At 40.6% G+C, this 27,241-nt stretch overlaps 1 protein-coding gene across 2 annotated transcripts in view; it reads left to right on the forward strand.

Moving 5' to 3' along the window:
• Positions 1–22,202: 22,202 nt before the first annotated feature.
• nkain2 (sodium/potassium transporting ATPase interacting 2) overlaps positions 22,203–27,241 on the forward strand; it is a 74,762-nt gene continuing 69,723 nt past the window's right edge. For both annotated transcript variants that reach the window (XM_068342592.1, XM_068342593.1), the window contains exon 1: positions 22,203–23,255. In XM_068342592.1, coding sequence (XP_068198693.1) covers positions 23,202–23,255 — 54 coding nt within the window. In that variant the 5' untranslated portion in view covers positions 22,203–23,201. The remainder of the gene's footprint in view (positions 23,256–27,241) is intronic.

Here is a 27,241-nt window from a genome sequence, read left to right on the forward strand (position 1 = left end):
AAACAATACAAATCAGACAAACTATCAGATAGACAGGCACACAGTTCCCGGCTGTATATTCATCCAGGCTCATCTGAGATAATCTACATCTCAGACTCCTGATAAATATTTGCTGTTGACTTCATTTAGATTTTTAGTTATTCAGCTGTCATTTATATGTGTTCAGGTTGTTGGTGTATGCACGCACGAAAACCCATGAGCAAGAAAGCAACCACTCAAAGTAATCCTGAGGAAACTAACAGCAATCAGCAAGAACAATCATGTCTGCACTACAGTGAAGTGTGCTGTATCAGTGAGAGTGTGTCTCAGAAATTGGTTGATTCATTCTTTCTCCCATCCCTAATTAAGGGTATTGAAGAGATAAAATAAAGAAGCAACCAGATACTGACACAGACATGCTTTTCATTTCACCCATTTCTGTTTATATCTAGCATTAAATAGCGTTGGATTTTCAAACAAATTCATCATGAAGTAAGAACAACCTGTCAAACACAGAATTGAAGTATTTAAACATAATTTTGAATATCGATTGATTACTATTGATTGAAAAAGATTCCCCCCTGAAAAGTAAACCCAAACAAGTGCATTAATAATTGCACTGGATAACCTTTTAACTCATTTAGAAAGACATCCGTATAAACCTAGCTTTTTTCTGTGTACTCAGGTTCCCCTTTTTTATATAAAATTTTGTTCAGATAGTTCAGGATGAGTAATGCATAAAAACACAGGCAATCAGGAGCAAAAATTTTCAACATCAGTGTCTTATCATCTAAGAAACAATCCTGAGCATCACACTCAGAATGGAAGGATAACAGTGATGCTTTGAAATGCTCAAAGCTGAAGCTAGTTGTTTTTTCAGGACCTAGCAAAGGTTAAGAACCCTGGGAAGCAACAGATGTATATTTAAGCACCTTTGACAGGGAACAAGGATGGTGGGCCTTTCACAGACCCTCCCCTCTCTCACTCTGTCACGATGTGTACACACACTGCTGAATGAGACAGCCTTCTCCCCGCCACAAGATAAACCTTGAAGGCAAGAGATACCTTTGGAATGAACATTCAGTCTCTCCAGCAGAATTAGTAGCTGGAGTGTGTTTTTTGACCATGGTTTCAGTGTCTTTTTGAGGAGGCTTGCATTTTATACACTGATTCTTCCAGGCTGCTTGATGTTTTTAAGCAATGCTAAACAGAAAAATGAATATACTGTATCTGCCAAGGCATTTTTGACTTACTGGTATATGCCAAGTGATCCTTCAGTTGTTAATGTCTAGATGTCATCCATGTTCAACACCACAAAGGATTTAATGCAGTCATTAAGTTGGCACAGACTTGCTGTGTGATGGTTGTAAAAACCTGCTTCTACTCCAGGGGTATTGGTCTGCAATGGCTGCTAATGAGGCAGACCCTTAGAGAGGACACTCAGAGTGCATATGAGCAGGGAGAGGGTGACGAGGGTAGTTTGAGGATGGCTGAAACACATATGGCTGCTTGCAGACATAGCTGGAACTGATTGGTAAAAGTCCAACAGACAGACAGATCCAGCCTCTGTTCTGTGTGACTGAACAACTTCTTCCAAACTTTCTTATTATGGAGTTACGTTTTCATAGTGTAGTGGTACTCATACTAGTGCATTTTTCACGACTGGTACAAATAACCTTAAGTCGTATCATAGGTGAAGCATCCCCAAAATTGATATTAACTCTCCCCAAACAAAAGTGGACATTTTATCCTTTCCATCGTTACCAATATTATGTTTCTACTTCAAATAGAACAAGAGTAATGATCTTATAAACATTGGTTGCATTAAAAACGAGCAGTGCCACACTGGAAACCAAAACAAACTCACCCATACATCAGCCAAGAGAAACACAGAATACTGGCTGGGGCTTTGTCTTAGAAACACAGGCCAAACTTCTCCTTAACAGAGAGGTCACTCTGATTTGTTGTGAGTTAAGACCGCTACGGTGAAAGAGAACGTCATTGTTCAAGTTTGAAAATGATCATTTGTGATGTTATGTTAGTATTTCAAGTTTTAAATTTTGGGTTTATGAGTTTGTATGGCCGGAACAATATTAAGTTTATTCAGTAATATAGTTACCATGGAGACTCCTGGTGTGTTTAGTTACAGAGGCCAGAGTGCACACATGTACGTATGTGATTGTGAACCTGGATTTAAAATATCTAATAAATTTATAAAAACATACATAAGATAACATTAAAACAGTCCAACAATCTGTTTATAAAATACCCTAACAATCATGCTAATTCTAACATTAAAATATTTGCAGTTTGCTAAATTTATTTATTTACAGTCATAGTAACAGTCTGTTACTATGACTTCAGAATGCAAGGAAGACAACCTCACAGCTGCTCCTGTAACCCCCCCCCCCACACACACACACACACACACATGTGCTTGTCTGAAGAAATATGAAAATGTTAAAAAAAAATAGTTCTACAAATGTTTTCTGGAAAACATATCATTGAAGTCTGGATTTGAACTTTCTGCAATCTATCTACAAAATATCATCAACTTTTCATCAAATGTCAGATAAGATGACTGAGATGAAGAGAGATACATTCTTACCTTAACAAAGATGGAAGTCATGGATCTAGTTTAACTTCCTCTACACACACACACACACACACACACACACACACACACACACACACACACAGACACACACACACAGACACACACACACACACACACACACAAACACGCACGCACGCACGCACGCACACACACACACACACGAAGAGATCTTTCGGTTTCGGTGTTGTCATAGAAACCTCTGGCGTTTCATGCCACACTCCCCTACACACATTATTGGGGGTCCAGTCCGAGAACAGCTGCTGGTTGAGTCGTCTCAATCTGTCAGGCTCCTAGAAGTAGATGTAGATGTACAAGTAGAAGTAGATGATGCTCCCTATTGGACAAAGCCATCCACTGACAACACACAAATGAAAACTATCAGTACACCCACAGAACTACTTACATACCTACAGAGGTCTAGTGCATAGAAACATATAATATATATGTACACAGATCTCAATGAATGAGTGCAGCCTAACAGTGAAAATTCCCATTTATGTGTACATTTATGTGGGTGCTGCAAATCCTTGGTTAAAAATCTACAATGTGACTTGACTTGAAGTCAAAATCATTTCTGAAAGCGAACACAATGACTTGCTGTTCCATGACTGTGGAGATGAACCTGTTGTACCTGGTTTGTAGCTCCTGCTTAAAATTTGACTTCGGCTCCTTGCTGAAAATTATGGCCTGTTCATGTAGGCCTAGTCCTCATGCTTTCTCTTTCATGTGAAAATATATGTGAAAATAAAGATCATGTTTATGTCGTTTCACTCAATTTAACATCTGTCCACCACAAAAATGAAAATCTCATCCAGCAACAGCAGTCAGAGCACAGTCACTGTACAGTACTGTAACATGTAGCATGTTGCTTGTACCTTTTAGCTTACCTTAACAACGAAGAAAGAGGAGGGGGAATTATTATTGGTGAGAGGCAGAGTTGTCATCAGAGAGATCGTCACCGCTACAACTATATTCACTAACCTTTGTTTTAACATCCATGATAAACAGTAAGGTATCCAAAGTACTAAGTCGACCGTGTTGAGATGCTCGGAGAGACAACAGCATGTACTTAAAGCTCGTTTTGGAAGGTGTATCTGGTATAAATCATCACACCTGTAAATTACTGCGTAATAGATTGTAGAAGTCGTGCAGTGAATCGGATCACGGGTTCAGTTTTTTGTCTACTTCAACGCCGGTCAGTGCATTTAAAGATTTGCACTGTTTGACTCTCAGAGAAGGGACACCTTTACCGCATGAGTCTTTTTCACGCATCATAAATTCTGCATAGTATGGCTCAAACACTTTTTTCCCATTTCCAACATTAGAGTATGACCCCAATGTTTCCAACAATTAATATCAAGTTTGTTCACTGCAATTCTAATTAACAGTAGAGAGGTTCACAGTACACATCCCCCTCTGTTCATGTGGCAGTGCTTTGCAAAAAAAAGACTGTGATCTGCCATAAGACACATCCATAGTCACTTAGGGTGGAAGCTATAGTACAAAATATTAAACTATTACCATTGCATTATCCTTATCAAAGATTATGTTTTAAGAGAAAAAAATTTCATGAGTAAACAACGGAACATCCTATTCACGAAAAACACCAACATATGAGGGGCTGTATCAGGCAGCAATAGCACACATGTTAGCGCAATAACAACTCTTTTGAAAAATGGAAACAATGGAAATTTGTACATTGTATATGATAACCCTCAAGCTATGGTGACCAGAAGAGTCTCTGAGGCTGTATGGTTCAGGTGTCTGTTCCTACTGAGTACATGTGTCGGGTCATGGGCATATGCAGAAAGTGAGGGCAGAAATTAACTACCTCTGCCATTCTGGTCCCTCTAGCACCACTCTCGCCCCTGTTCTCTCTATCTCTCTCCCTCTCCCTCCCTCTCCTGTTCTCTCTCTCAGGCCTTTGTGTGGTGGATCATCGGCAATCGGTGACCTCTGTCTGCTTCCTTGGCTGGTGATATCAAAAGTTACACAATGGACCTACATCGCCATCCACTAGGGGAGTCTGGTTCCATCTCATTGGGTTCATATGTGGTTTTTGGGCTTTAGCAGGGGTAATCATTCACTGTAACTTTTTTGAGAACAATGACTTAGGCATTATTTGTTCTGTGCTCAGAGTGGTGGATCCTCTGCAATTGGTGACCTCTGGGTGCTTCATCGGCTGGTGGTGACTCACTCTACTGGATGGATTAGCGTGCCTTTGTCATACATTTATTATTATTATTGTTACTGTCATTGTTATCATTATTGTGTTGTCAATCTGTACATGCGATATCTATTGCTTCATCTGTCCACTCTTGGAAGAGGGGTCCCTCCTCTGTAGTCTTCCTGAGATTTCTCCCATCCATTTTTTTCCCCTGTTAAAAGGGTTTTGGGGGAGTTGGTCCTTATCCGATGTGAGGGTCGTACTGCTCGCAGTACACAAAGGTCAGAGGGATATCGTCCATGTGCAGACTGTAAAGCCATTTGAGGCATTCTTTGTCGATCTGGGCTATATAAGAATAAATAAACTTGAAACTGACTTGAGGATGAGGAAATTGTAGCGTTTGTTTGTGATGCAGCTCATGAAATAAACTGCAGAGACATTTGAATTCGAGGTTGTGATTTTAGAACGCTTAATTTAGCAACTCTACTGCACACATATCTTTACCCTAACAAGCACTTCTCAACTGATGAGTGCTTTTTGAATGATATATACTTTATATTATAGTAATGCTTCTAGGAGACTTTGAGTTACAGTGCAATTTTGAACCAAAGGAGAAAATGTTGACTTTGCTTTAACTTGTGTTTTCAGGTGAATACAGATGCTCTGCAGGGAAACCATACAATTTGTACATGATGTGGCATTGTGCTTGTACAAAGCATTGAGGTGTAAATTCCTGTAAAAGTAAATTGATCTTTGCTTGACACAATGGGTAGGAGCAAACAAAGAGCACATGCATTGCCTTCTCTATTGGGGGTTAACTAGAGATGTTTATTAGGGCATGCACCTGGTTCTGGGTTGAGTATATCTGGAGTGTAAGGAGGCAAAAACAACAGAAATGGCATATTCACCACCTATGGATCATTTGGAGACTCCAGTTTACTTTTATGGGATGATTTTGCACTGTAAGAGGAATCCAGATTACCAGAGTAGAAATGTTAGGTCACAGGAAAATTTGAATACTCAACTAAAGTCTGAACTCATACTGACTCTCACTGACTCTCTGCAAAATGACGGAAAGAAGAGGAAAATCGGAGGAGGATGTGAACAAAATATGAAGGCTACTCTAGACCAGATGGTCTCTTCTATGAAAGAGCGACTTTGATAAATTAAGGAATGACTTTGATAGGTTAAGGGGTGACTTTGATAAAAAGTTGGAAGAAAAGCTAAAACAGGTGCTAGACACTGTGGAAGAAATGAAGGATGAAATGAAGAAAATGTGGGAAGACATAGATGGAAAAGACCAAAAGTTGTTATCTTAGAACAGGGACAACACTGAATGGATGATTTGGAACAAAGCATTTGAATAGATGATGTGATTATCATTGGCATCAAGCCAGTGATAAGTCAAGGAGTTGAGGAATTACGCACATGCTATGGCCAGAGGAGAGGGAACTGAGCACAGTGCTGACATCAAGACTATGGTGCAACAAGTGAGTTTTCAACTGAGGGATCTGGAGATAACTATAGATCCAGACCAGATTGGGACATGTTACCCATTACCATCTGGAGGTAGGAGACCACCTGGAGTGCTGATAAAATTCCAGAATCGTAAAAACAGAATAGCTCTTTTGAAACAAGGCTTCACAAGGAAAGGACACAATGTTTACATTAATGAGAATCTCACCAAAAAGAATGCTGATATTGCTAAAAAAGCTCGACAACTGAATTGGCTGCATGACAACATTTACATTAACAACAGTAGGATATCCATCAAAATAAAGGGGCTTCCTCCGGAGCAGATGAAAACAATGGTGATCAGGGGTGCAGAGGAGTTGGTGAAATACGAGCAATAAAGATGGACAAGAGTTGTTATTAGATGAGTACAACAGAATCACTTCAATAGTGGGAGCTAGTATTACATGGAACAGTTGAAAAACCATTCAACATCATCAATGTCAGAAACAGATTAATGAACAAAAAAACATGGATTTCTGTTTGGAGGGATAACATTAAGTTTGAGACTTTAAAGAGCATGTTGATATCTTTTGACAATATAATAGCATGTGTAACTGTTAAAGTGTCCAACAAACTTGTTAATTCTTGGATAAACACTGTCATTATATTCTTGTTGAGAAGACTGGCAAGGTCAACTTGTTTTGACTATCTATGATGTTATAAGCCTTGTTGTTCCTAGGAAGAATGAAAACATGGTTATGCTCTAGGTTATATCCAGGACAAAGGCTAATATCTAGAAGTAGATACGGGAATGAACATCTGTCAAAATTCAATGGATGAACTAATTGAAAACATTTAACGTCTGACTTTGTTGACAACATATTGTAATGAGAGACATGTTTGTTGATTCTGGGGGACGGGAATTTCCATAGTCTATTGGCTTCTACCCGTCAGCCCTTTTTTTTTGGATGTTGTTGTTGATGTTGTAAATATGATGAAGGTGTGAAGTCTGTTATATTAACATGTCCGAAAAAAAACTAAATTAAAAAATAAATAAATAAAAGTGTACAAAAGGTGAAACAAAAATGGAAAGATGTGAGACCAGAAGGACTTAAGGACAGAAGATGAGACTAAAGGAATGAAGGCAGTAGATAGAGAGGACCAAGAGGTGAGGGTGAATGAAGGATAGGAAGGGAGTTAAGGGAGAAATAGATGAGGACACATGCGACAAAGCATATGGGACATACAGGAGTGAGGAAGCAGTGAGTGCCATGGAGGGACAGAGATGTATGGCTGATGCGTGACTCCTCTGCTTTAATGACAGACCTGGTGTCCTCTGTATCCTTGGCTGGATGTGGACCTGCAGCTGTGTTAAAAGCCAGAACAGGTAGTGGTAACCCTGTGGCATCATTACCAATGGAACACACAGAACATTAACCTCACGCACCAGATGGTTATTCCACCGTCTGATATATTGTTTTCTGGAAAAAGGGCATGCATTTAAAAAAAGTACTGAGCAGGTGATTGAACGAGCCATCTGTTCATCATCATCAATCATGGGCAAAATTCAGTAATCAGATCAACAGACCATCAGACTGCTGCCAAAGTCAATCTAGAGAACAGCAAAAACATCTTCTTCAAGAGAAGCCTTCACATTTAATTTTCTCTTGGTTCAGTGAAAAGTTAATCAGATTGTGTTATAAGACATGCCATCATAGCATCTACTCGATCACCTCCTATGGAGCACTTCTCCATGAGCGCACCTCCATCTTTGACACTGTGAGGACCAATTGTTCCTCAACGATGCTGACTACGCCAAGGGCGGCAGTGGCTCAGTGGTAAAGCGGGCGGTAGAGTGGTAGTCCTAGGATTTCGAGATTGGCGGTTCGATTCCTGCTCCCACCCAAAAAAATACCCGGAGGTGAGCTGACAGTGGGAGGTGTCAGCTCACCTCTGGAGCACTGCCGAGTTGCCCTTGAGCAAGGTGCCATCCCCTTTACAATCGCTCATTTGAGGTGCACCAAGATAGAGCTGCCTGCCACTCTACCTCCCTTGCATGCCTACAGGCCCCCTTGTGTATGTGTGTGTGCTACGGGGGCCTGTACACACTAATATATATACTGTATGTATGCATGCATTTGAATCATTTGCTAGAGTATGCATTCTTAATTTCACTTCGGGGATCAAAACAGTATATTAAATTAAAATTAAATTAAATTAAGGTTTGACCTCCATGACTGTCAATGTACTTCTAAGACAAACATATAAGATTTTACCCGTGTTCCCCACCGGACAGGTAGAACTTAATCAGGTAGTTGTTCTGTAGGTCAACTGTGTTTTATGTAGGAAATAGACTGTACAATAATCTCAGATGGTTCACAGTGGTTAAAAATACGTATGTCTGAAGGATAATTTGAGCTTTGCTTTGTGAGTCATTTTCAGCTGACAGACATCTGGACTCAAAATTAATGGAATCTCACAGGTATGACTCTGAGCTGGTTTTAGAGTCAGACCGTTTGGGGGAGCTCAGCCCCAGGAGATAATGATTGTGTATTCAATTTTTTTTTTTTGTTACCATAATTATGTGAGGTAAGTTAAAAACACGTATGGCAGATAATTGTGCTTTTAATATTCTGACACATAAATCATTACTCAAGTCACTAATTAATTTTGTTCTTTATTTGTGTAGCGCTGTATAAGTTACAAAAAAGCTAGGACCAATCTCTGGGCCCCTACTAACGGTTATAATAAAACAGGGGGGGCACGGAGCACAGACCAATGGGTGGAATAGTGTTAAATAACTGGGGATAACTTGGCTATGTAGCTGTATGCCATTCTGAAACTGTATTAATGTTAGCTTAAGTAGCAAATAGGATGAGATAGTTGTCAGCTATACTAACACAAATACGACTTCTACTTTTCCTTTTGGCTTTTCCCTTCAGGGGTCGCTACAGCGAATCAGTTTCCTCCATCTAACCCTGTCTTCTGCATCCTCTTCTCTCACACCAACTACCTTCATGTCCTCTTTCACTACATCCAAAAACCTCCTCTTTGGTCTTCCTCGAGGCCTCCTGCCTGGCAGTTCAAAACTCAGCATCCTTCTACCAATATATTCACTATCTCTTCTTTGCACATGTCCAAACCATCTCAGTCTGGCCTCTCTGACTTTATCTCCAAAACCTCTGAAATGTGCTGTCCCTCTGATGTACTCATTCCTGATCCTATCCTTCCTGGTCACTCCCAGAGAGAACCTCAGCATCTTCATCTCTGCTACCTCCAGCTCTGTCTCCTGTCTTTTCCTCAGTGACACTGTCTCTAGACCAAACAACATCGCTGGTCTCACCACAGTTTTTTACACCTTTCCTTTCATTTTACCTGAAACTCTTCTATCACACATCACACCTGACACTTTTCTCCACCCGTTCCATCCTGCCTGGACACACTTCTTCACCTCTTTTCCACACTCTCCATTGCTCTGGACTGTTGACCCTAACTACTTAAAATCCTCCACCTTCTTGATCTCTTCTCCCTGTAACCTCACTCTTCCACTTGGGTCCCTCTCATTCACACACATGTACTCTGTCTTACTGCGGCTAACCTTCATTCCTCTCCTTTCCAGGACAAACCTGCACCTCTCTAGCTTCTCCTCCACCTGTTCCCTGCTTTCACTACAGATCACAATGTCATCTGCAAACATCATAGTCCATGGAGATTCCTGTCTAACCTCGTCTGTCAGCCTGTCCATCACCATAGCAACAAGAAGGGACTCAGAGCTGATCCCTGATACAGTCCCACCTCCACCTTGAACTCCTCTGTCACACCTACAGCACACCTCACCACTGTCTTACAGTCTTCATACATGTCCTGCACCGCTCTAACATACTTCTCTGCCACTCCAGACTTCCTCATACAATACCACAGTTCCTCTCTGGGCACCCTGTCATAATCTTTCTCCAGATCTACAAAATCACAATGCAGCTCCCTCTGGCCTTCTCTGTACTTCTCTATCAACATCCTCAAAGCAAATACTATATCTGTAGTACTCTTTTTTGGCATGAAACCATACTGTTGCTCACAAATGCTCACTTCTGCTCTTATTCTAGCTTCCACTAGACTTTCCCATAACTTCATTGCATGGCTCATCAGCTTTATTCCTCTGTAGTTGCCACAACTCTGCATGTCTCCCTTGTTCTTAAAAAACATAACACAAAACTATCACAAAGAGGACACTAATATCAATATGTTCATGTCCTTATTTCCTACTTTGAATAGTCAATTTGAATCATTTAACTGAGAATTTAGTGGACAGCTGGTCCACAACATCTGGGTTGACTACATCTGGGCCGAGAAGACGCTGACCTGCATAACTGAACACATCAGGATTCCACATGGTGGCCACATTACTAAAAAATCTTATCATTTTGCCAGCCACAAAAGCTTAGAAACCCACATGTCGCACTTAAAACATTAACACAACATCATTATTATCATCACTTTCTAACTTCAATAACTCAGAACTGTCACCGGTTAGAATGACCACTAAAACCTTGGTATGAAACATCTGTGTAGGTTATCAGTTATCCAGGTCATGGTTTTCCAAAGCTGTCTAACTAATTCCACTGGACTTTAATAATGTTTCTTGAAGACATTTCGCTTCTCATCCAAGAGGCTTCTTCAGTTCTGGTGGTGGCTGGTCTTGTCCCAGGTTATTAACCCTGTGGGGTATGGTCAGTGCTATTTACATTCCAATGACCGTCACTGAAACCCATCTGGCTCCTCACCAATGGTTGATGGGGGTGCCAGGGGGTGTCAAAGGGGGGGGGTCGTTGCAATGCGAGTTTCTTCCACTCCTCTCTCAAACCTTTTGTCTTCCCTGTTCAAAATATGAACATTGGTATAGGGAAATGAATGTCCCTATTCCTTCCTTAGGATGAAACAATAAATTGTACACCTCTGAGCACTTATCTGTCTTGCGGATCTCGGGTCTGCTCACCTGTTCTGTGTGTTTGTGTATCCAGTACGACAATTACAAGTCAGCACATGACAGTTTGTCCTGTTGGCATTCATTAAGTCTCTCTCTCACACACACACACACAGACACACACAGACACACACACACACACACACACACACACACACACACACACACACACACGCACGCATCCAACTCTTTTTAATAAATTAGTAATAATGTCACCACGCTCCCTCCCAGGAGGGCAGTGTTATTGACTTCATTATGCAAATGTAAACCAGCCCAAAGCTATACAACTGATGGGATAAGACACACACACACACACACACACACACACAAACACACACACACACACACACACACACACACACACACACACACACACACACACACACACACACACACACACACACACACACACACACACACACACACACACACACACACACACACACACACACACACACACACACACACAAACACACACTGCTGGCCAGGAAAGGAATCTCGCTGTTTTAGATAATTAAGTCAACCAGTGAAGCTGATGCATGTATTTGCATGAAAACGTAATCGAACACGCCCAGGGCTTATTATGTCTGTTTTGGTGTGACAATGCCGTCAATAACTGTGTGGACTAGAAAAGAAAGTACAAGCGACAATGCAAATTTTTTCTATGATACTGTTCTCTTTTTTACAAGTCTTTTTACAGGTCTTGTGATATTTGTTTTAATTAGAAAAAAGTGAAATAATATGGCACTCAGTAATCAAGCCGTCGGCTGTTTAAGTTCTAGATCTCTGCAAAATGGCGTGTAGCAAAACCTTGAACCACAAATGTCTCCAGGTTTGTGCAAATGATGCACCAAATAATTTAATTTGTAACAAACATCGTGTTCTACCTCAAAATATTTTATTATAGCCGAAATGAAAAAGTACATAGAGCAGTCAGAAATACTGAGATTTCTGCCAACCAAAATCTACAAAATAACAGCTTTTTAATAAGAGTTAAAATAAGAGTTTTTTTCCCCTTTTTTTCTTTTTATTTTTTTGAGGTCTAGCCTCGGGATGTAATACATTGATGCGGAATCTATCCTTGGTCCCTTGATTGCTTGGTCACTTGGGTGGTTGGTTGGTTGGTTGGTGTGCGTTGAAATTAAATGTAGTTCTATATTTTGCATTTCAATAATAAGCATTTAGACGGAATCTATTCTTGATTGGTTGTTTTTTCAATTGAGAAGAATAAAGAAATCTTGGTTTTGTCTTGAGTATACAGCACACATAGTACACACACAAACACACACACACACACATGCAATGAAATTACATTTATATAACCTTGCAAACGCTTATACATAGTTAATGTACATGTTTGACGAACATTGAATATTAAACTAACACTTTTGAGCAGCACTTCAAAATAAGGTTATATTATGACACATTAACATATTATTCTTATTATGTTACAAATGATACACTAAATTATCTCACATATTTTTGTTTTTCTTTTAACTATTCAGTACATTGGAAATTATAAAATTTACACAAACAGTCTACCTATTTGGTCCTTCCAAGTCCTTAAATCAATGTTTGGATTGGAACATTTGTTCACATTTGTGATAACCCCTCTTCTAAAAAATGCTACGTTAACTGAAAATCACATCAAAAGTGATGGATTTCTTGATTAAGTTTTTACTTTCCTCAAACTTCATTATTTGTCATCATCCTGACAAAGATGAGTTTTTCAGTTCTGTTTTTACAAAAATGTATTTGAGTTGTGGCGGATGGCAGAAGTTTCTGCATCATGGTAACGTTGCTGTATGTTTGAAACTGAACATGCCACTATGTTAAGGTCAAGACTGAGCACTTTTTTTCTTTTTAAAACCATAAACTTTTTGGTGCATGTAAGTTTGTACGTAGGAGTATATTTATGAAACCTGGTCATAATACTGTACTGGCTTTTTTCAGGAGCACTTGTTCCCTTTGTCTTCAGTGCCAGCTCTGGCAGACATGCTTGGCTAGGAGCAACTCTCCACAGGAAACAGGAAACAGGAAGATGGGCGTTCAGGCCAGGTAGGTGTAACTGACATGTGCTTGAATGAGCCTTGTGTTTCAGGGGTAATTGTGGTTTGGCCAGGAAGTGAAATCCAGCTCATCTTTACTGTGATCTGCTGTCTTTCGGTTATGCTGGCATTTGCTATTTGCCAAAGCCTGTTGTGTCTGGATGCAAGTTCACAGACCTGTAAATGTACTGGGGGCACACACACACACACACACACGCACAAACACAAACAGACACGCGCACGCACGCACGCACGCACGCACGCACACACACACACACACACACACACACACACACACATACACACACACACACACACACACACTCTTATAAAAAGAGCATTGACAGAGTCAGGCCAGACAGATGGAAAGACAGCAGAGATCAGGAAGAATAAGTATAGCTCAAGGGCCAAAATAACATCTATCTGTCTGTCTGTCTGTCTGTCCGTCCGTCCGTCCGTCCGTCCGTCCATCTATCTATTTATATATCTGTCTGTCTGTCTGCCTTGCCTGCCTACCTCTCTCTCTTTCTCCCTCCGTCTGTCAGTCCATCTTAGCTTCAACAAAATTCAGCTCTCCAAAACTGACTTCTTTTTCTTTGTAACTGTAGATTTCCATGGCCTTAATATCTACATCTTTTGCACTATGAATACAGTAGTTCAACATGTGTTCACTTAGTAACATAATAATTGCATTCATTTAAACATTAGTTGCAGACATGTTTCACTGACCTGTTGCCTGATAGGACAACAGAACAGCCGGTCAGTCCAGTAAACAGACACTCTACTTTATTTATTTGCTCTCTTTTAGATTCTACTCCAGTCAATACTTAGAGATAAACATGGGTTATCATCTTCACCTTTTTTGTTGATACACAATCGATTGCTTCTCATCCCTGCGTGTAAGGTTTAATGCTTCCGTGGTTTACTGCCTGTTTTAGAGACTGTCTTTTCAGAGTCTGACTGACAAACTGATTCACTGACTGGCAGAAAAGGATATTAAAGACAGCGATTAACCGCATCTCTTCCGGGATCTGATGCTTTAACTTCGGCCTGTCTGGTCAGAAGGCATTAGAAATGAGGAGCTGCACATCAGACACCTCATGAATATTTAACCAATCAATACCAGCTTTTCTAAATCTTTTTTATTAACTTTATCTCTTCATCTTTCCTCTGCTGCTCTGGTTCTACATAACAGTAATCATTTTCTTATTCCTCTATTGCCTCTGCTTTTTGAGCTGCTTCATAATTGTCTCTCCTCACTCAATCTTCCAAGTACAACACCCCTACTCCTTCAGCCTGCTGTCCTTCCTCTTCCTATTCTTTATTATTGATCTCTTCATCCTCATAGTACCTGCCTCATCTCCCTCATGATATCATGACAGACTCTAGATGATCATGTCCTACCCCATTACTGTATATCATCTTTCAAATAATCTACCCTAATATACATTATAAGGACTCACACACCATTCGGCAGCACCAGAAACAAAATAGTTTCTGGATCAAGGATTGTTTTGTAAACTAGCAAGAAAAGCTGAAATATAAAAGAAATGTTTTAAACTTTATTTACAATGTAAGCATTTTCTTTATGTGTTGCTATTTTGAACAAAAACTCACACAAATGTGTTCTTGAGTATAGACAGACAATAACCCAACTGGGTTTTTTGTTAATTCCCCAAACTCTTCATCTACATATTCTAACTGCGATTGTGCACATTGTGCCTAAAAAGTGTGATCTATTCTTTAATATGCAGTCAATTTACATCCAATTCTCTCTGCAAAAACAAAACAAACTCTGCTGCCCCCGCCTTCATAGCCACCTGCTAGGTATCTAGCTCAACATTTGATTAAGCAGATTATAACACATTTTGTATGCTTACACTTGTTAGTGTAAAATGCAGTGATGTGTACTCTAATGAGCAACAACAGCCCAAAACCACCGTCAGGCCTGGACGCACAAACATTTTAAGCCACTAAATACAAACTCCTGAATGCTGAAGAAAGTGTGCAGTAATTCATTTAACACAAAGCCACATCCTATCAAGGGTATTTTAGTTGTTGCTACAGTATTAACAGGTGAAGTTATTGTGTAATTGTGTAATTCTTTTCCTCTTGGACTTAAGACGAAAAGCAGGAACAAAAGATAAAGGACATGAATGTAAAATGAATGGTTGTCTGGGAATATTCTTTTTTGTAAGCAGAAGAATTAAAATTACAGGATAGAAAATGACCAGGGGCCGGATTTGTTAAGAGGGCTTTATGGCTTCTGTGATTGTTGTTACACATTCAGACTCCACTCTTGATAAGAAATGACAAAGGCATTGAGTTGCATTGAGCTCCCGTGAGCTATACCTCTGCAATATTCAAGTCTAATAGCACTTACAGTTCTGCCTCCAGGCACACGCACACGCACACGCACGCACGCACAAACACACATTCAGTAATCACGCACACACAATTGAGGTTTGCCTGTTAAGAGAGAAAAATGCCTCGTCGGACATGAAGCATAAATTAAAAGCTGAATTAATGTTTGATTCAGGGTGTAAATGTCTGAATCCAGATAGTGGAGGAAAAACACAACCACACTCAGGCTTTGTATTTGCATGCAGAATGTCTCTTATCTCTGTTTGTTTGTCATTCTTTTTTGGAAACTTGCTGAGGACCCATTTGTGTTTTAAGAGGATTAATGGATTTCTGAAGGACACCTGTTAAATAATTGTGCTTAGAGCGGCATGTTGTGTTGTGTTCGTCTTTGTTTGCTTTGAATATCTTGAACCGATGTTTAAGTGGACTAAATTCTATTGCCGAAAAATTAATGGAGGAAAAATTATTGTGTTTATAAATTCTTAGAAAGAAAAAGGATAACCGTGCCAGTTAGTCACTTTTGCAAAGTGGAGCATTTAAACCCAGCTGGTGGTCCCAAGAATAGTGGGATGCTCATCGTAATCAACAGACGTGGTAATAATTATAGGGATGAAGATACCTTGGCTGTTGCTCAATGGCAAATAAAATAATTCTTTAATTGGGAAATTAATGACATTCCACGAAGCCTGAAGCAGTTCTTTTTAGTATAGATTAAATCCTTTAGAATGACATTTTAAATTGGATGTTAATTATGTTCCCCATTTCAAGATGGGGGGTAAAATGAATTTAAGAAAATGAGAGGACATCACATCATCTTTTCTTCCTATTTGTTAACTCACTTGATCGCTGCATTAGCAGACATTGATCACTCCTGTGTGGAGTGGATGCTGCACGCTATTGATGAAGGAGCCTTTCTGTTGACACTCTTGGGTTTGGGGAGTGTAATAGAGAGGACATTTTACAAGACAGGAACATTTCATGAGTTGCAAAGCAGGAGAACAAATATTAAACTTCCTTTTGCTCTTGATATGAATTTATGAAAACATTGTTTCTGGGCCAAGTTCCCACTCTGAATGGTGACAGCTGTCGTTGTCTTCCTGCGCTGTGTGAAATCAGTTTCTTCATCTTGTTGATACTGAGCTGCAAATAATTTAAGCAAGGAAGGTTTCTATGAGAACCAAAGTCAAGCAAATAAATAAGGCTTTTAAAAGCCTTTTCTTTTTTTTAAAAATGGAGCTGTTGCAAAAGAAAACCTCATGCAGTTCAGAGATGTATGTGTGATTGCTGTGGAAAGGACTTTAGGTGTGCCATTGCCAGGTCAATAACTGTTATTTTCAGTAAAGCGCTCATGTCTGGTAAATCTGAAACTTTCTTTCACTGCAGCGAGTTAGTAGAGTTTAGCATAAAGAAGAGAAGCAGCTACCCAAACCAACTCCACCAAAAAATGTTTATGTTTTTATCCCCCCTTTTTTGCTTAATTTTCTGCAGAAAATCATGTTACACACCTTTTTCATAATATTTTATGTGTTGCACTGATTTGTGGCTTGATGCTGGAGTGAGCTGAGTTAACTAACAACTACTGACAGCTTCATTTTTATTTTCCAGACTCAAGAATTAAACATCTACATTCCTCCAGTTAAGAAAATAAGCATATTTTCCATTTATAAACTGTTCTGCGTACAAAAAACGTACGTACAAAATATACCTTTGGATTATTTGTACAACATAATTGATTTTAACCTCTCAGTTTTGTGCAAATATGAAAAAATAACAAGCTTAATAATGCATTTCTTTTTTTAATGTGCTTGTGTTCTGTGATTCCATTGTAGTCTATTTATCTTCATAGATCTAAGTCTTGAAGAAAAGAGAGCCAGAGGCGAGACGTCTCGTGACCGTAATTCAGTAGCCAATATATTTTAGCCTGTTCTAAAATTAGTAAGTCTGCTTTCAGCTAATTTGGTGTCTGATGGAGAGCTGCTTATGAAAAGACAGGAGTGACAGAATAGCCTGCAGTTACGCTACAGACAGCAGATTTCTCTGATGAAGAGATGTTTCACACTGAATCTAGTTGCTGCATTATTGCAGCCACCATCAGGATTTACCATCTGTCAAAATAGCCTTAGAAGGAGGTCATTTAGCGTTTTTAGTTAAAGTGGCTATAATTCATGTTCCAACCTGCAGCTTTTTTGAAAATGAACACACAACTCTACCTTTCCTCCAGGTTGACACAGTGTTTTAACTTCTTTCACCTCAATAATTTACATTTTTCTCTTTTTGGTTGAGCATCACAGCTTGAATGTGAGTTCAACCACAAGAGCTAGTAGTTTTCAACTCAAAGCTCTGTATTACCCACCATATGCAACCTGTCCAGCACCACGGGGAAGATAGATGAGGAAACCAACATTTGGTGAAGTATTTAGAAGCTAAAAACAAAAAAAAAATTGCGAAAGGTTCCTATCTAGCCAGGAGAGAATGTTGCCAACTGGAAGCGAGAGTCTGAAAAAACATCTCCATTTCAACTTAAAAGGTTGGTGGGATATGGAAAAAAATCTAAAGAAAACAGTGTCCTCTGAGGACATTTTTGTCAAAAATAAACTCCGGTAAAACTCAAGTCAGGCGAAGGGCTTCTCCTGATGAACAGACATTCATTTCGCTGTGATCTATTTTCATCTGTTTACTGCTGTTTACTGTTGACAACTCCTCCGTCCCTTAATTATGACTCATTTTGATGCGATGATGTGTTTTTTCATCTATTTTTGCATCAAAAGTTATTTTCCCAGCAGCGCACTATCATCATGTCCTGCTGTTTCTGCCTCCATCTCCGTGCTTTTTGTGTCCCCTCACTTTGACTTATTATCTATATCATAATGACGTGGTGATTCAGATAGAACTGATATTCCACATACATACAGGTTATTTTCAGCCACCTGGGTCTGAGGTGAGGTTGTTTTTTAGGAGGTGTCGGCGTTAGCATGTCAGAGCTGTAGCAGGTCTGGGGGGGGTTTTTGCATACGTGTGTGTGGGCTGATATATAGGATGGCAGCAGCAGGCATCTGCTGACAACTAGTCTCGACAGATAAAATAATAAACACACTATTTCTCTATCTGGAAAGAGGCGCAATCCATCACTCTTCCTGTCTGTCACTTTCTCTCTGTCAAAATAAGATTTAAAAAAAGCTTTATTGACACGACAGAGGAGCACCAAAGTGATATGATTTCACAAATGGGCGAAGATTGCTGATTATCGGTATGATCCCTATCTTGACTCTAAAGACAAAACCACTGAGGGTCATTTCCAGTCTCAGAGAGTTGATTTCAATTTTTTATTTCACATTTCCATGACAACTGGACATCTTCCTGTTGAGGAAGGTCATTGGATATGATTGAATGCAGTAAAATAGCTTTTAAGTGTACATTCTGGTGAGATTGTTTCATTAAAATTCTGTTCCCGGTCCCTGGATGGTTTTTTAATTTAGCTTTAAAGCTCTTCCTTCTGTTTATTTATGAGTTTGTGCCTTGATGCACCACCACTACCATCTATTAATACAAGTGGCTTAGCAAGTCAACAAAAATTAAACAGTTATTTATCAGTGGTGCAGCATGCTACAAGAACTGTGTAGAAGTACTTGTGAGGAAATGTGAAAATGAAAGGATACAGCACATAAACAAAAATCTGTAAAAGTCTGTAAGTCTTTTCTGAAATCAAATTTTGATTAATTTTTTTCTGTATATGTAGGTGCTATAATTAGATTCATAATTTATTCACGTGAGCTGACAAACCTCTGATCACTTGGAAGTTCTTCCAGGTTCTGGAGGTCAGACCCAACTAATGGTTGATGGATGATGAAGGAAAAGCCACAGAAATGACAGCAGCTTTCAGAAACCAGGGAGAAGAGTGGGACATGACGGAAGAGTGTTGAAGACAGGAAGGTAGCATTTGAGCTGAGAAATGGGAGGATGGAGCGACGGATGGATGACTAAGTAGGCAAGATGATAAATAGAAGATGTAGTAGATTGATGAATGGGTGGACGCATTGACACATGGCCTCAGGGAATCAGCCATTATACATGCCACTGTCACTCATGATTAGCAGCATAATTAAACTCCTGTCACACTGTGTGGTTTGAATGTGTGTGTGTGTGTGTGTGTCACTGTGTGACTGTGTGAGGGTGTGTCACTTTGTGCGCATGTGCATTTGTATCTCAGCGTGTGTGTTGTTGTCCTGGGTGTCTATGGGAGGGGTGAGCTGAGACAGAGATTGATGGTGAGGGGAAAGCAGGCCATTATGCTGTAAAGCTACAGCAGTGATATCCTCTCCACCCCTGTGTCTTTTTAAACTGCTGGTCATATCACAGGTGTGGTACAAGTGACCCCAGAACACACACACACACACACACACACACACACACACACACACACACACACACACACACACACACACACACACACACACACACACACACACACACACACACACACACACACACACACACACACACACACACACACTCATGTGTTCTCAGGAGCTTTTTGTTGACTGTATTAAGCAGCATATTGACTTCATTGAACTCCAGCTGCTGTGGAAACAACAGACCTGTTGTGGTATAATAATAATAATAATAATAATAATAATAATAATAATAATAATAATAATAATAAATTGTTAATTGCTGTTTACTCTCGGCTCTTTCAAATAATGAACGGATAATTGGGAGCAATTTTTAAATTTTGCAGAAATTTTTAAATCTTTAACCATTGCTTTTTTAAAATTCAACAGTAGGAACAATAGCTGTTTACCAAAAAACCCTCAGCCTTCAGTTAAATGGGGATGAAACAATAATTTTGAGAGAGAGAGAGAGAGAGAGAGAGAGAGAGAGAGAGAGAGAGAGAGAGAGAGAGAGAGAGAGAGAGAGAGAGAGAGAGAGAGAGAGAGAGAGAGAGAGAGAGAGAGAGAGAGAGAGAGAGAGAGAGAGAGAGAGAGAGAGAGAGGGTGATGGTTGAGCAGCTGTGCACCGACCAAAGCTGCGTCCGTGTTTGTGTGTCTCAGCGAGTAAAAAGAGCCCCGCCGCTCCCCTGCCGAGCGGAACATCAGCCACATCAAGTCCGACTGACACAGCCGCAACAGGGACGGAAGTGTGATCCTTTAACCTTCAAAATAAACGGACAGAGAGCGCATTTAAAATGTACCTTTTATCGCTTTTTTTTTCTCTCTGAAATATTCATACCTTGACTGTATGTACTGATCTAATCTACATACAGTCAGCAAAAGCTATACAAAAAACAGTGGACAAAACTGGACAGTACTGTGATGCAAAGTGAATAGGTAAAAAAAAAGACTAACACCAATGACTAACAAGTTCAGTAAAAGTCAAGGCTTGTATACAATTCAAATGTCACATAAATTGTAAATGATGTCTCAACAATAACAAGAATAGCTGTAGCAAAACTATATTTAAAAAGCATAAGCAAGTCTAACACATTAAAAAAACTAATACAAGTTTTAGACAAAGTAGACACTCACAATTTTAGATCATACTGCATCTTTGCCGCACATTACATATTTGAATGATTGTTAAAATATTCCAGAAATAAAAAATGGATGGGCTTAGTTGCAATGCTGAGCAATTAGTTTCTGTATTCCTGAATGATTCCTAATTAGGATGTATTTTAGGGCTTTTTAAGGTCTGTAATTTCCTGCTTGGTCCCATGAAGCATAATTTAGCTCAAACTTGGTGCACAAGTAATGTGTATATGGGGCAGGCCAGTTTAAGCAGTTATGAATTACAGCTGCAAGTGCAACAAAGTAAAAACTAGGCCAAAGTACTGATGGAAAACTGTAGCCGGAGTTTCACAAGTGTGTTTCCAAAAACAGACATTCAGTCTTAAAGGGACCAGAGGGATCTTCAACATGGCAGGATTGTATGATCTCTGCGGAGAATGTTCAGTACAGTGCTGTCAAATGACCGCAGAGTGAATTAGGGTGAACAAACTTTGTTGCACCTGGTGTAATTTTTGGGGCAAGATTGGGTGGATGAAACAATTGTGAAACAAAGCAAAAGAAAGTACCTGAAATGAAAATAATCAGTACTTAATCTGTGTTACAGTGCATACTTACATTACAGTGCTTGATTTACCTGGTTAAATAGAGGTTAAATAAATAAAAACTCTCAAAGTGGCCATTCTTTCCGACTCTAAGATGTAATCCATATATAATTATTTTTGTAAATTCAAATATGAGCCAAAGCATTTTCCCAATCATGAAATTTAGAACAACGTGCTCCAAGTATGGAGGATTCTTGGTTAGTCGTCGTCTAACAGCTTTTATTTTGAAACTTCCTTAACCGGAACAGCCATGTCGCTCGCTGCTAGTTGACTTGACAGATGGCAGACGCGAGACTCTCCTCCAGGCTGTCTCTCTCGGTCCGTTGGTCCATCCCGGTTCCCATTGTCTCCCCTTCTTCCACTCCACGAAGACAACCCAGACACGGCAAACTAAACTTGGGCGTTATTTCGGCTGCCTTTTTTTTTTTGTTTTGTTTTCCCCATTACATGTGGAGACTTACCTCAACCTAACATTTCCCACGATCCCTCTCCATCCGAAATGAGGACACGCTTTCGTGGAGGGATGTGTTCGCTGTAACGAGAGCGAGTCAGCCGCCCGTGTTGGTGGAGCGGCGCCGATGAAGAGGCGATCCAGAGGAGGACTTATTAACCAGAGGCTGTTGACACGTCGTAAGATCTCAGTGACAAATTAACTAAACCGATTTCTGAGTGGATAAAACATCTAATCCAGAGAAAAAGCAATCATGCTGGATTATCGGAAATGTTTTTGATGACAGAAACGCCGTGTTTTGTTTGAGTTTTTGCTGTGATCGGATCTTTAGGATGTCGCTGGTACATGACTGTGACTTCCCCTGAGAGGAGAGAAGAGGAGAAAACCACTTCCACTTGTTTCCTCCACCCTTTAAATCCAGCAGAATGAAAGGAGAGATCTTTTAATCCCTAGAATACCTTTGAGAATACACTCAATGGTCTTTCAGCCTTGTTTTGGCGGCTGCTGTCTCCATCCTTCGAAAGTGTTTATTAAAGGATGAGATCAGGAGGGGGTGATTGGACTAGTGTGACCTAGGTGGACAGAATTGGAGAGTCCGTCTTTTTTTGTGTTGAAATTTTAATGTAATCTGTGTCAAATGAGGCAGAATACCCCGGAACACCTGATAGGAGGGTTTGTGTACATAACCCAGCTCTGTGGATGTGTCAAGAACAATTTGTGGGTTTGAACCATCCCCGCGGCCCTCCCTCCATCTTTGATCCCTGACCCGCTGTCTGCTGGAAATCCAAGGGACCACGTCCTCCGGCTGTTTCCCTGTCAGCATCTCCTCCATTTGAATGAAGCAGTGGCCCTTTATTCCCCGGAGCTTCAGCGAGGGGCTGCGTTCTCTCCTGTGAGGCCAAGCGGGGAGAACCTCCACCTGGGCTGCCAGCCAACCAGACGACCCTCTGGGGGGGGTGGCAGGGTGGGCTTTGTGGATTTCCAAGGTTCTGCTGGAGATTTGGAAGGTTTGGCCCGAGACAGGGAGGAGGACACCATGGGGTGCTGTAGCGGCAGGTGCACCTTGGCTTTCATCTGCGGCATGCAGCTGGTGAGTGTTCACGCCGGAGTCAGACAAAGAGAAGAAATGCTTTTTAGTCCAACTTTTACAACCAGGAATCGGAATATCTTTGTTCTGAAACAACATCCATCCATCCACGCTCTGTACGTACGGGATGTGGGAATTTGGAGTGACTGGAAGATCACTTTTTGGAAGTTAACGGCTATGTGAAAGGTGGTGATATAAGGTCGGATCTTGTTTGAGGAGCAGGCTGAAGAATAGGAGGAGGGAACAGATGGATGGCTGTTGGTGGGAGCTCCAAGGGTGTATTTGGGGCAGTGACGGATAGGTGGACGGCTGGGGGTGATAAACTGAGGCAGTTGAGGTGAAGGAGGGATGGATGACTGCATGGCAGATGGATAGATGTGTGGGACAGGTACATGGGGGATAAATGTCAGGTAAGACCTGGTTCCCACTCGTGGAATCAGCCACCGCCATTCTCCCTGGTCGTCTCTCCTTGTGTCACATTCACAATCACCATCTGTGTTAATGGAGACTGGTGCCAGGCAAGACAATAGGCAGGGAGGGACGTGTGTGGGCATGTGTGCACGCATGTGAGGATGAGTGTCCGCTGACACAAGTGATGTCATCAGAACAGTCACATAAATAGTTCATATCATAAAGAAAACCTTGTGAGAGAAACTATTGGAAAAAGAAGAGCTGCTTTAACAAAAATGGTCCAGTGTAGGTTTCCAGGACAGTGACGCTACTTATGCTGAATTGGATTAGCAGGAAAATATCTACATTTAAAGATTATACCGGAAGAAATCCATCAGAGAAAAATGAATGTGCTAGGCCGTTCTCTTGTGAGTGTAACACCTTCTTGTTTAACTTCAAATCAGTGTTATAAATCTTTCAGACCTTTACCTCGATTTAAGATGATTAATGAACCACAATCTAATGATTAATGATTAATGACCCTTTTTTATTACAAGTTCTCTTCTAAGGTTTGTACTGTAAATACGTCAAACTGTGAAAGCTGCGGTATTGTCCTTCATTATTCAGTGACATCATCACTGAATCAGATGAAGTACACACTCCTCTCATTTGGTGTTTGCATCCCTGCTGTCCACGTCGCTTTGAATGCACTGTCATTTAGAGTTAGTTGGATAAATAGCAGGCAGGACCATGAACGCAACACTGTTATTCACTGCCATACAGCTTGTAAGTATTAGAAAATAATAATGTATTAATAAGTTCAGATGAGTCTGAATTATGCCTCATGTATATCGTTATATCATTTCGTCCATCAAATGAACATCCTGTCAGTGCCACTTGCTCATCATTTACGTTGCTGTAAAGCAAAACGTCCACAAGAGGGCATTGAAGAGTCAGAAGTTACTGCAACAATGAAAACAACATTAGTAGGTTTATGGTCGGGTCCCAAGTTAGCAAAAAGCAACAAAAGCAAAGGTGGTGATTTATTGGTGGTGCAAGAGGTCATAACTTCTTCTCCTGTCTTGTGTCTCTCTTTCGACAAACCTGTTCTGTTTCATCTGTATCCACAAGCGGTGCAGGCAAAACGCTCCCTCTGTGTCCTATTTTAAAATTGAGCAGGTATAGGTCAGAAGTCCGTAATCATTTGTAAATTTTGGTTTACATCCATCCATCCATCTTCTTGTCGTTTCGTCTGCGTGACCGCCTTTCTGCCTTGCTGGTCACATATCATGCTGAAGCCTATCCCAGCTGGCGATGAACAAGACGCGTCGTACTCCCTGGATGCATCAACAGCGCAAGGCGGGGCCCAGTTTCGTTCCATTATTCAATATATTCCCAACCCTAATGTAACCCCAAGTACAGCTTTGATACAAAGTTCAGTTTTCACAAGTGAGATCTGTGACTTGCGTAATATTTCACCAGTGAAACGCAGTTCTTGCGCAGTCAGACTTTGTTGTTGCAGAGTTGGTTGTCATTATTTTTTGAGCTCTCCTCTGTGGCAGCATGTAACCTAAGGAGTATCATTTCAGCGCCTGGTATCAGCAAAAACTTTAGCCCTCCGGAGGCTAAACCAGAAAACTGAGTAAATCAGTAGCTCAAGTAAAAGCAGGGAGGTGTTCACAAAGTCTTACTGCTCACTCTGAAATAAATAATTTCTTTCAAACAGTTTCATTATAGATTTATGAAATTCATCCGTGCTGGAGGGTCTAAGGCTGGACATAATCTCTTTGTATAAAAGCTAAAGGCACACTCTGATATAGCCAGGGGTCAATGTGCTGTATCTGCACATTATGCATGAACATGAACAGAACGAGGTTCTGTAGCAATCTGAGGTCATTTGGTCATATATGTGGAAGGATGTGCAGACTGAAGACCTGTTGTCACTCTGAATAGGACACTGTCACAGACACTATCCCCTGTGTGTGTCTTCATGCATGCAAGTCAGTGTTTTAAATCAACAGCAAAGAGCAGGATGTGAAAATCAGCTAATTTACAAAGGATATTAACATATATGACCTTTGATTTGTGAGGGTGTGCTAGAGAAAGGTGTATTGTGTTGTGAAATTAGATATTTCTGTGCCTGTTTTCATTCAAAGGAGCCACTGGGGTTGAAGTGATCTACACCACAATGCCATGCAGATTGCCTCATGTGCTGCAAATGAAACACTGTTGTGCTGTAAATAGGGATGCTGTGTGTGTCTGTAGGTAAAGAGGACAGCGGCTCTTTGATTGTGCTTGTGAATGAGATGCTGTCACAATGATAGTTATTGTGGGTAATGCAGTGGAACTAATGCTGTTCCATAGTCAACAACACGTTCTGCTCTGTTGCCCGTTGTAACAACTAAGCCAGCTGACGCGGCCGCTAGCTAAGCTGGAGGTCTCGCGCTGTGGGTCGGCTATGCACAGTTAGCTTTGCAGCAGTTTGACAGAAATCGCATGACGGTGGAATAAATAAACTTCACAAAATTACATCAATCGGCCTCGGTGTGCAAGAATAAAGATGATTATGAAAGTGTTCTTACTTACTATTCTGGGTTCAGAGGGAGGTAGCCACAGGAAAGCACGCTGCCCACAGTCTAATTGACCGCAAATTAAAAGAAAGATTTTTTTCCTCCCCCTGCTTCACCTCTCACCCACCCGCTGGAGGTAATTGTCTTTTCTGTATGAGCTTCTACCTAATGGTTGACCTCACATAGTAGAAAACAATGCCGGTCAGGGTGGCTTTTGTAGTGGAACTGATGTCTCGTGTAACGCCTAACAGCAGATTTTCTTCTGCTTCATTAGCGGATTTAATTGGTGAGATAGGTGATGTCTGATAGCAGAGCAGAGGTCAGTGATCCAGGTTGGAGATGTGGCGCCTCCACAGATGACATCAGCACATGAAGAGCAGAAACAGCTAGATGGAATCTGCTTTCTCAGCTCATGGCTACCAGTTGTTTCTTCCAGATTCCCATCTTCAGTGGGAATGAAGATGGGAGTCTGGCAAAGATTTGGAAATGCAAAAGTCACCTAATGATGAAGAGTAAAACACATGCAAACAATAATGGTTGTTGCGGTATATACAGAACAGAGAGGAGGATTATAAAATTAGCGCAAACTGAATGGAGATCCGGTTGAACAATATCACAGCAGATCAGATGGTGTTTTGAAAACACCTCCTTCTAAACAAATACACAAACACACACACACACACACACACACACACACACACACACACACACACACACACACACACACACACACACACATACACACACACACACACACACACAGTCTATATGTTGGTGACTTACGTTCATGCATACATAATTGTGATGATTGTTGCTGTGTCAAATCACACGCCCACCAGCTGCTGTCAGAAAGATGATGACAAAATCAACCAATGGTGTGACACGGAACTGGGTGGCAACCAGTGGCGTTGCTCCATTGGTTGCTGGGCGGTGTTGGTGCAGACGGTCGGTGGGTGTTTCATGTCGATAGAACGTTAATTATCTTGTTGTGTGCAAGTTAAGTGAAAAGACTAAATGGAGCGGGATTAT

The sequence above is a fragment of the Antennarius striatus genome, chromosome 19 (assembly GCF_040054535.1).
Source record: "Antennarius striatus isolate MH-2024 chromosome 19, ASM4005453v1, whole genome shotgun sequence".
Lineage (NCBI taxonomy): Eukaryota > Metazoa > Chordata > Actinopteri > Lophiiformes > Antennariidae > Antennarius > Antennarius striatus.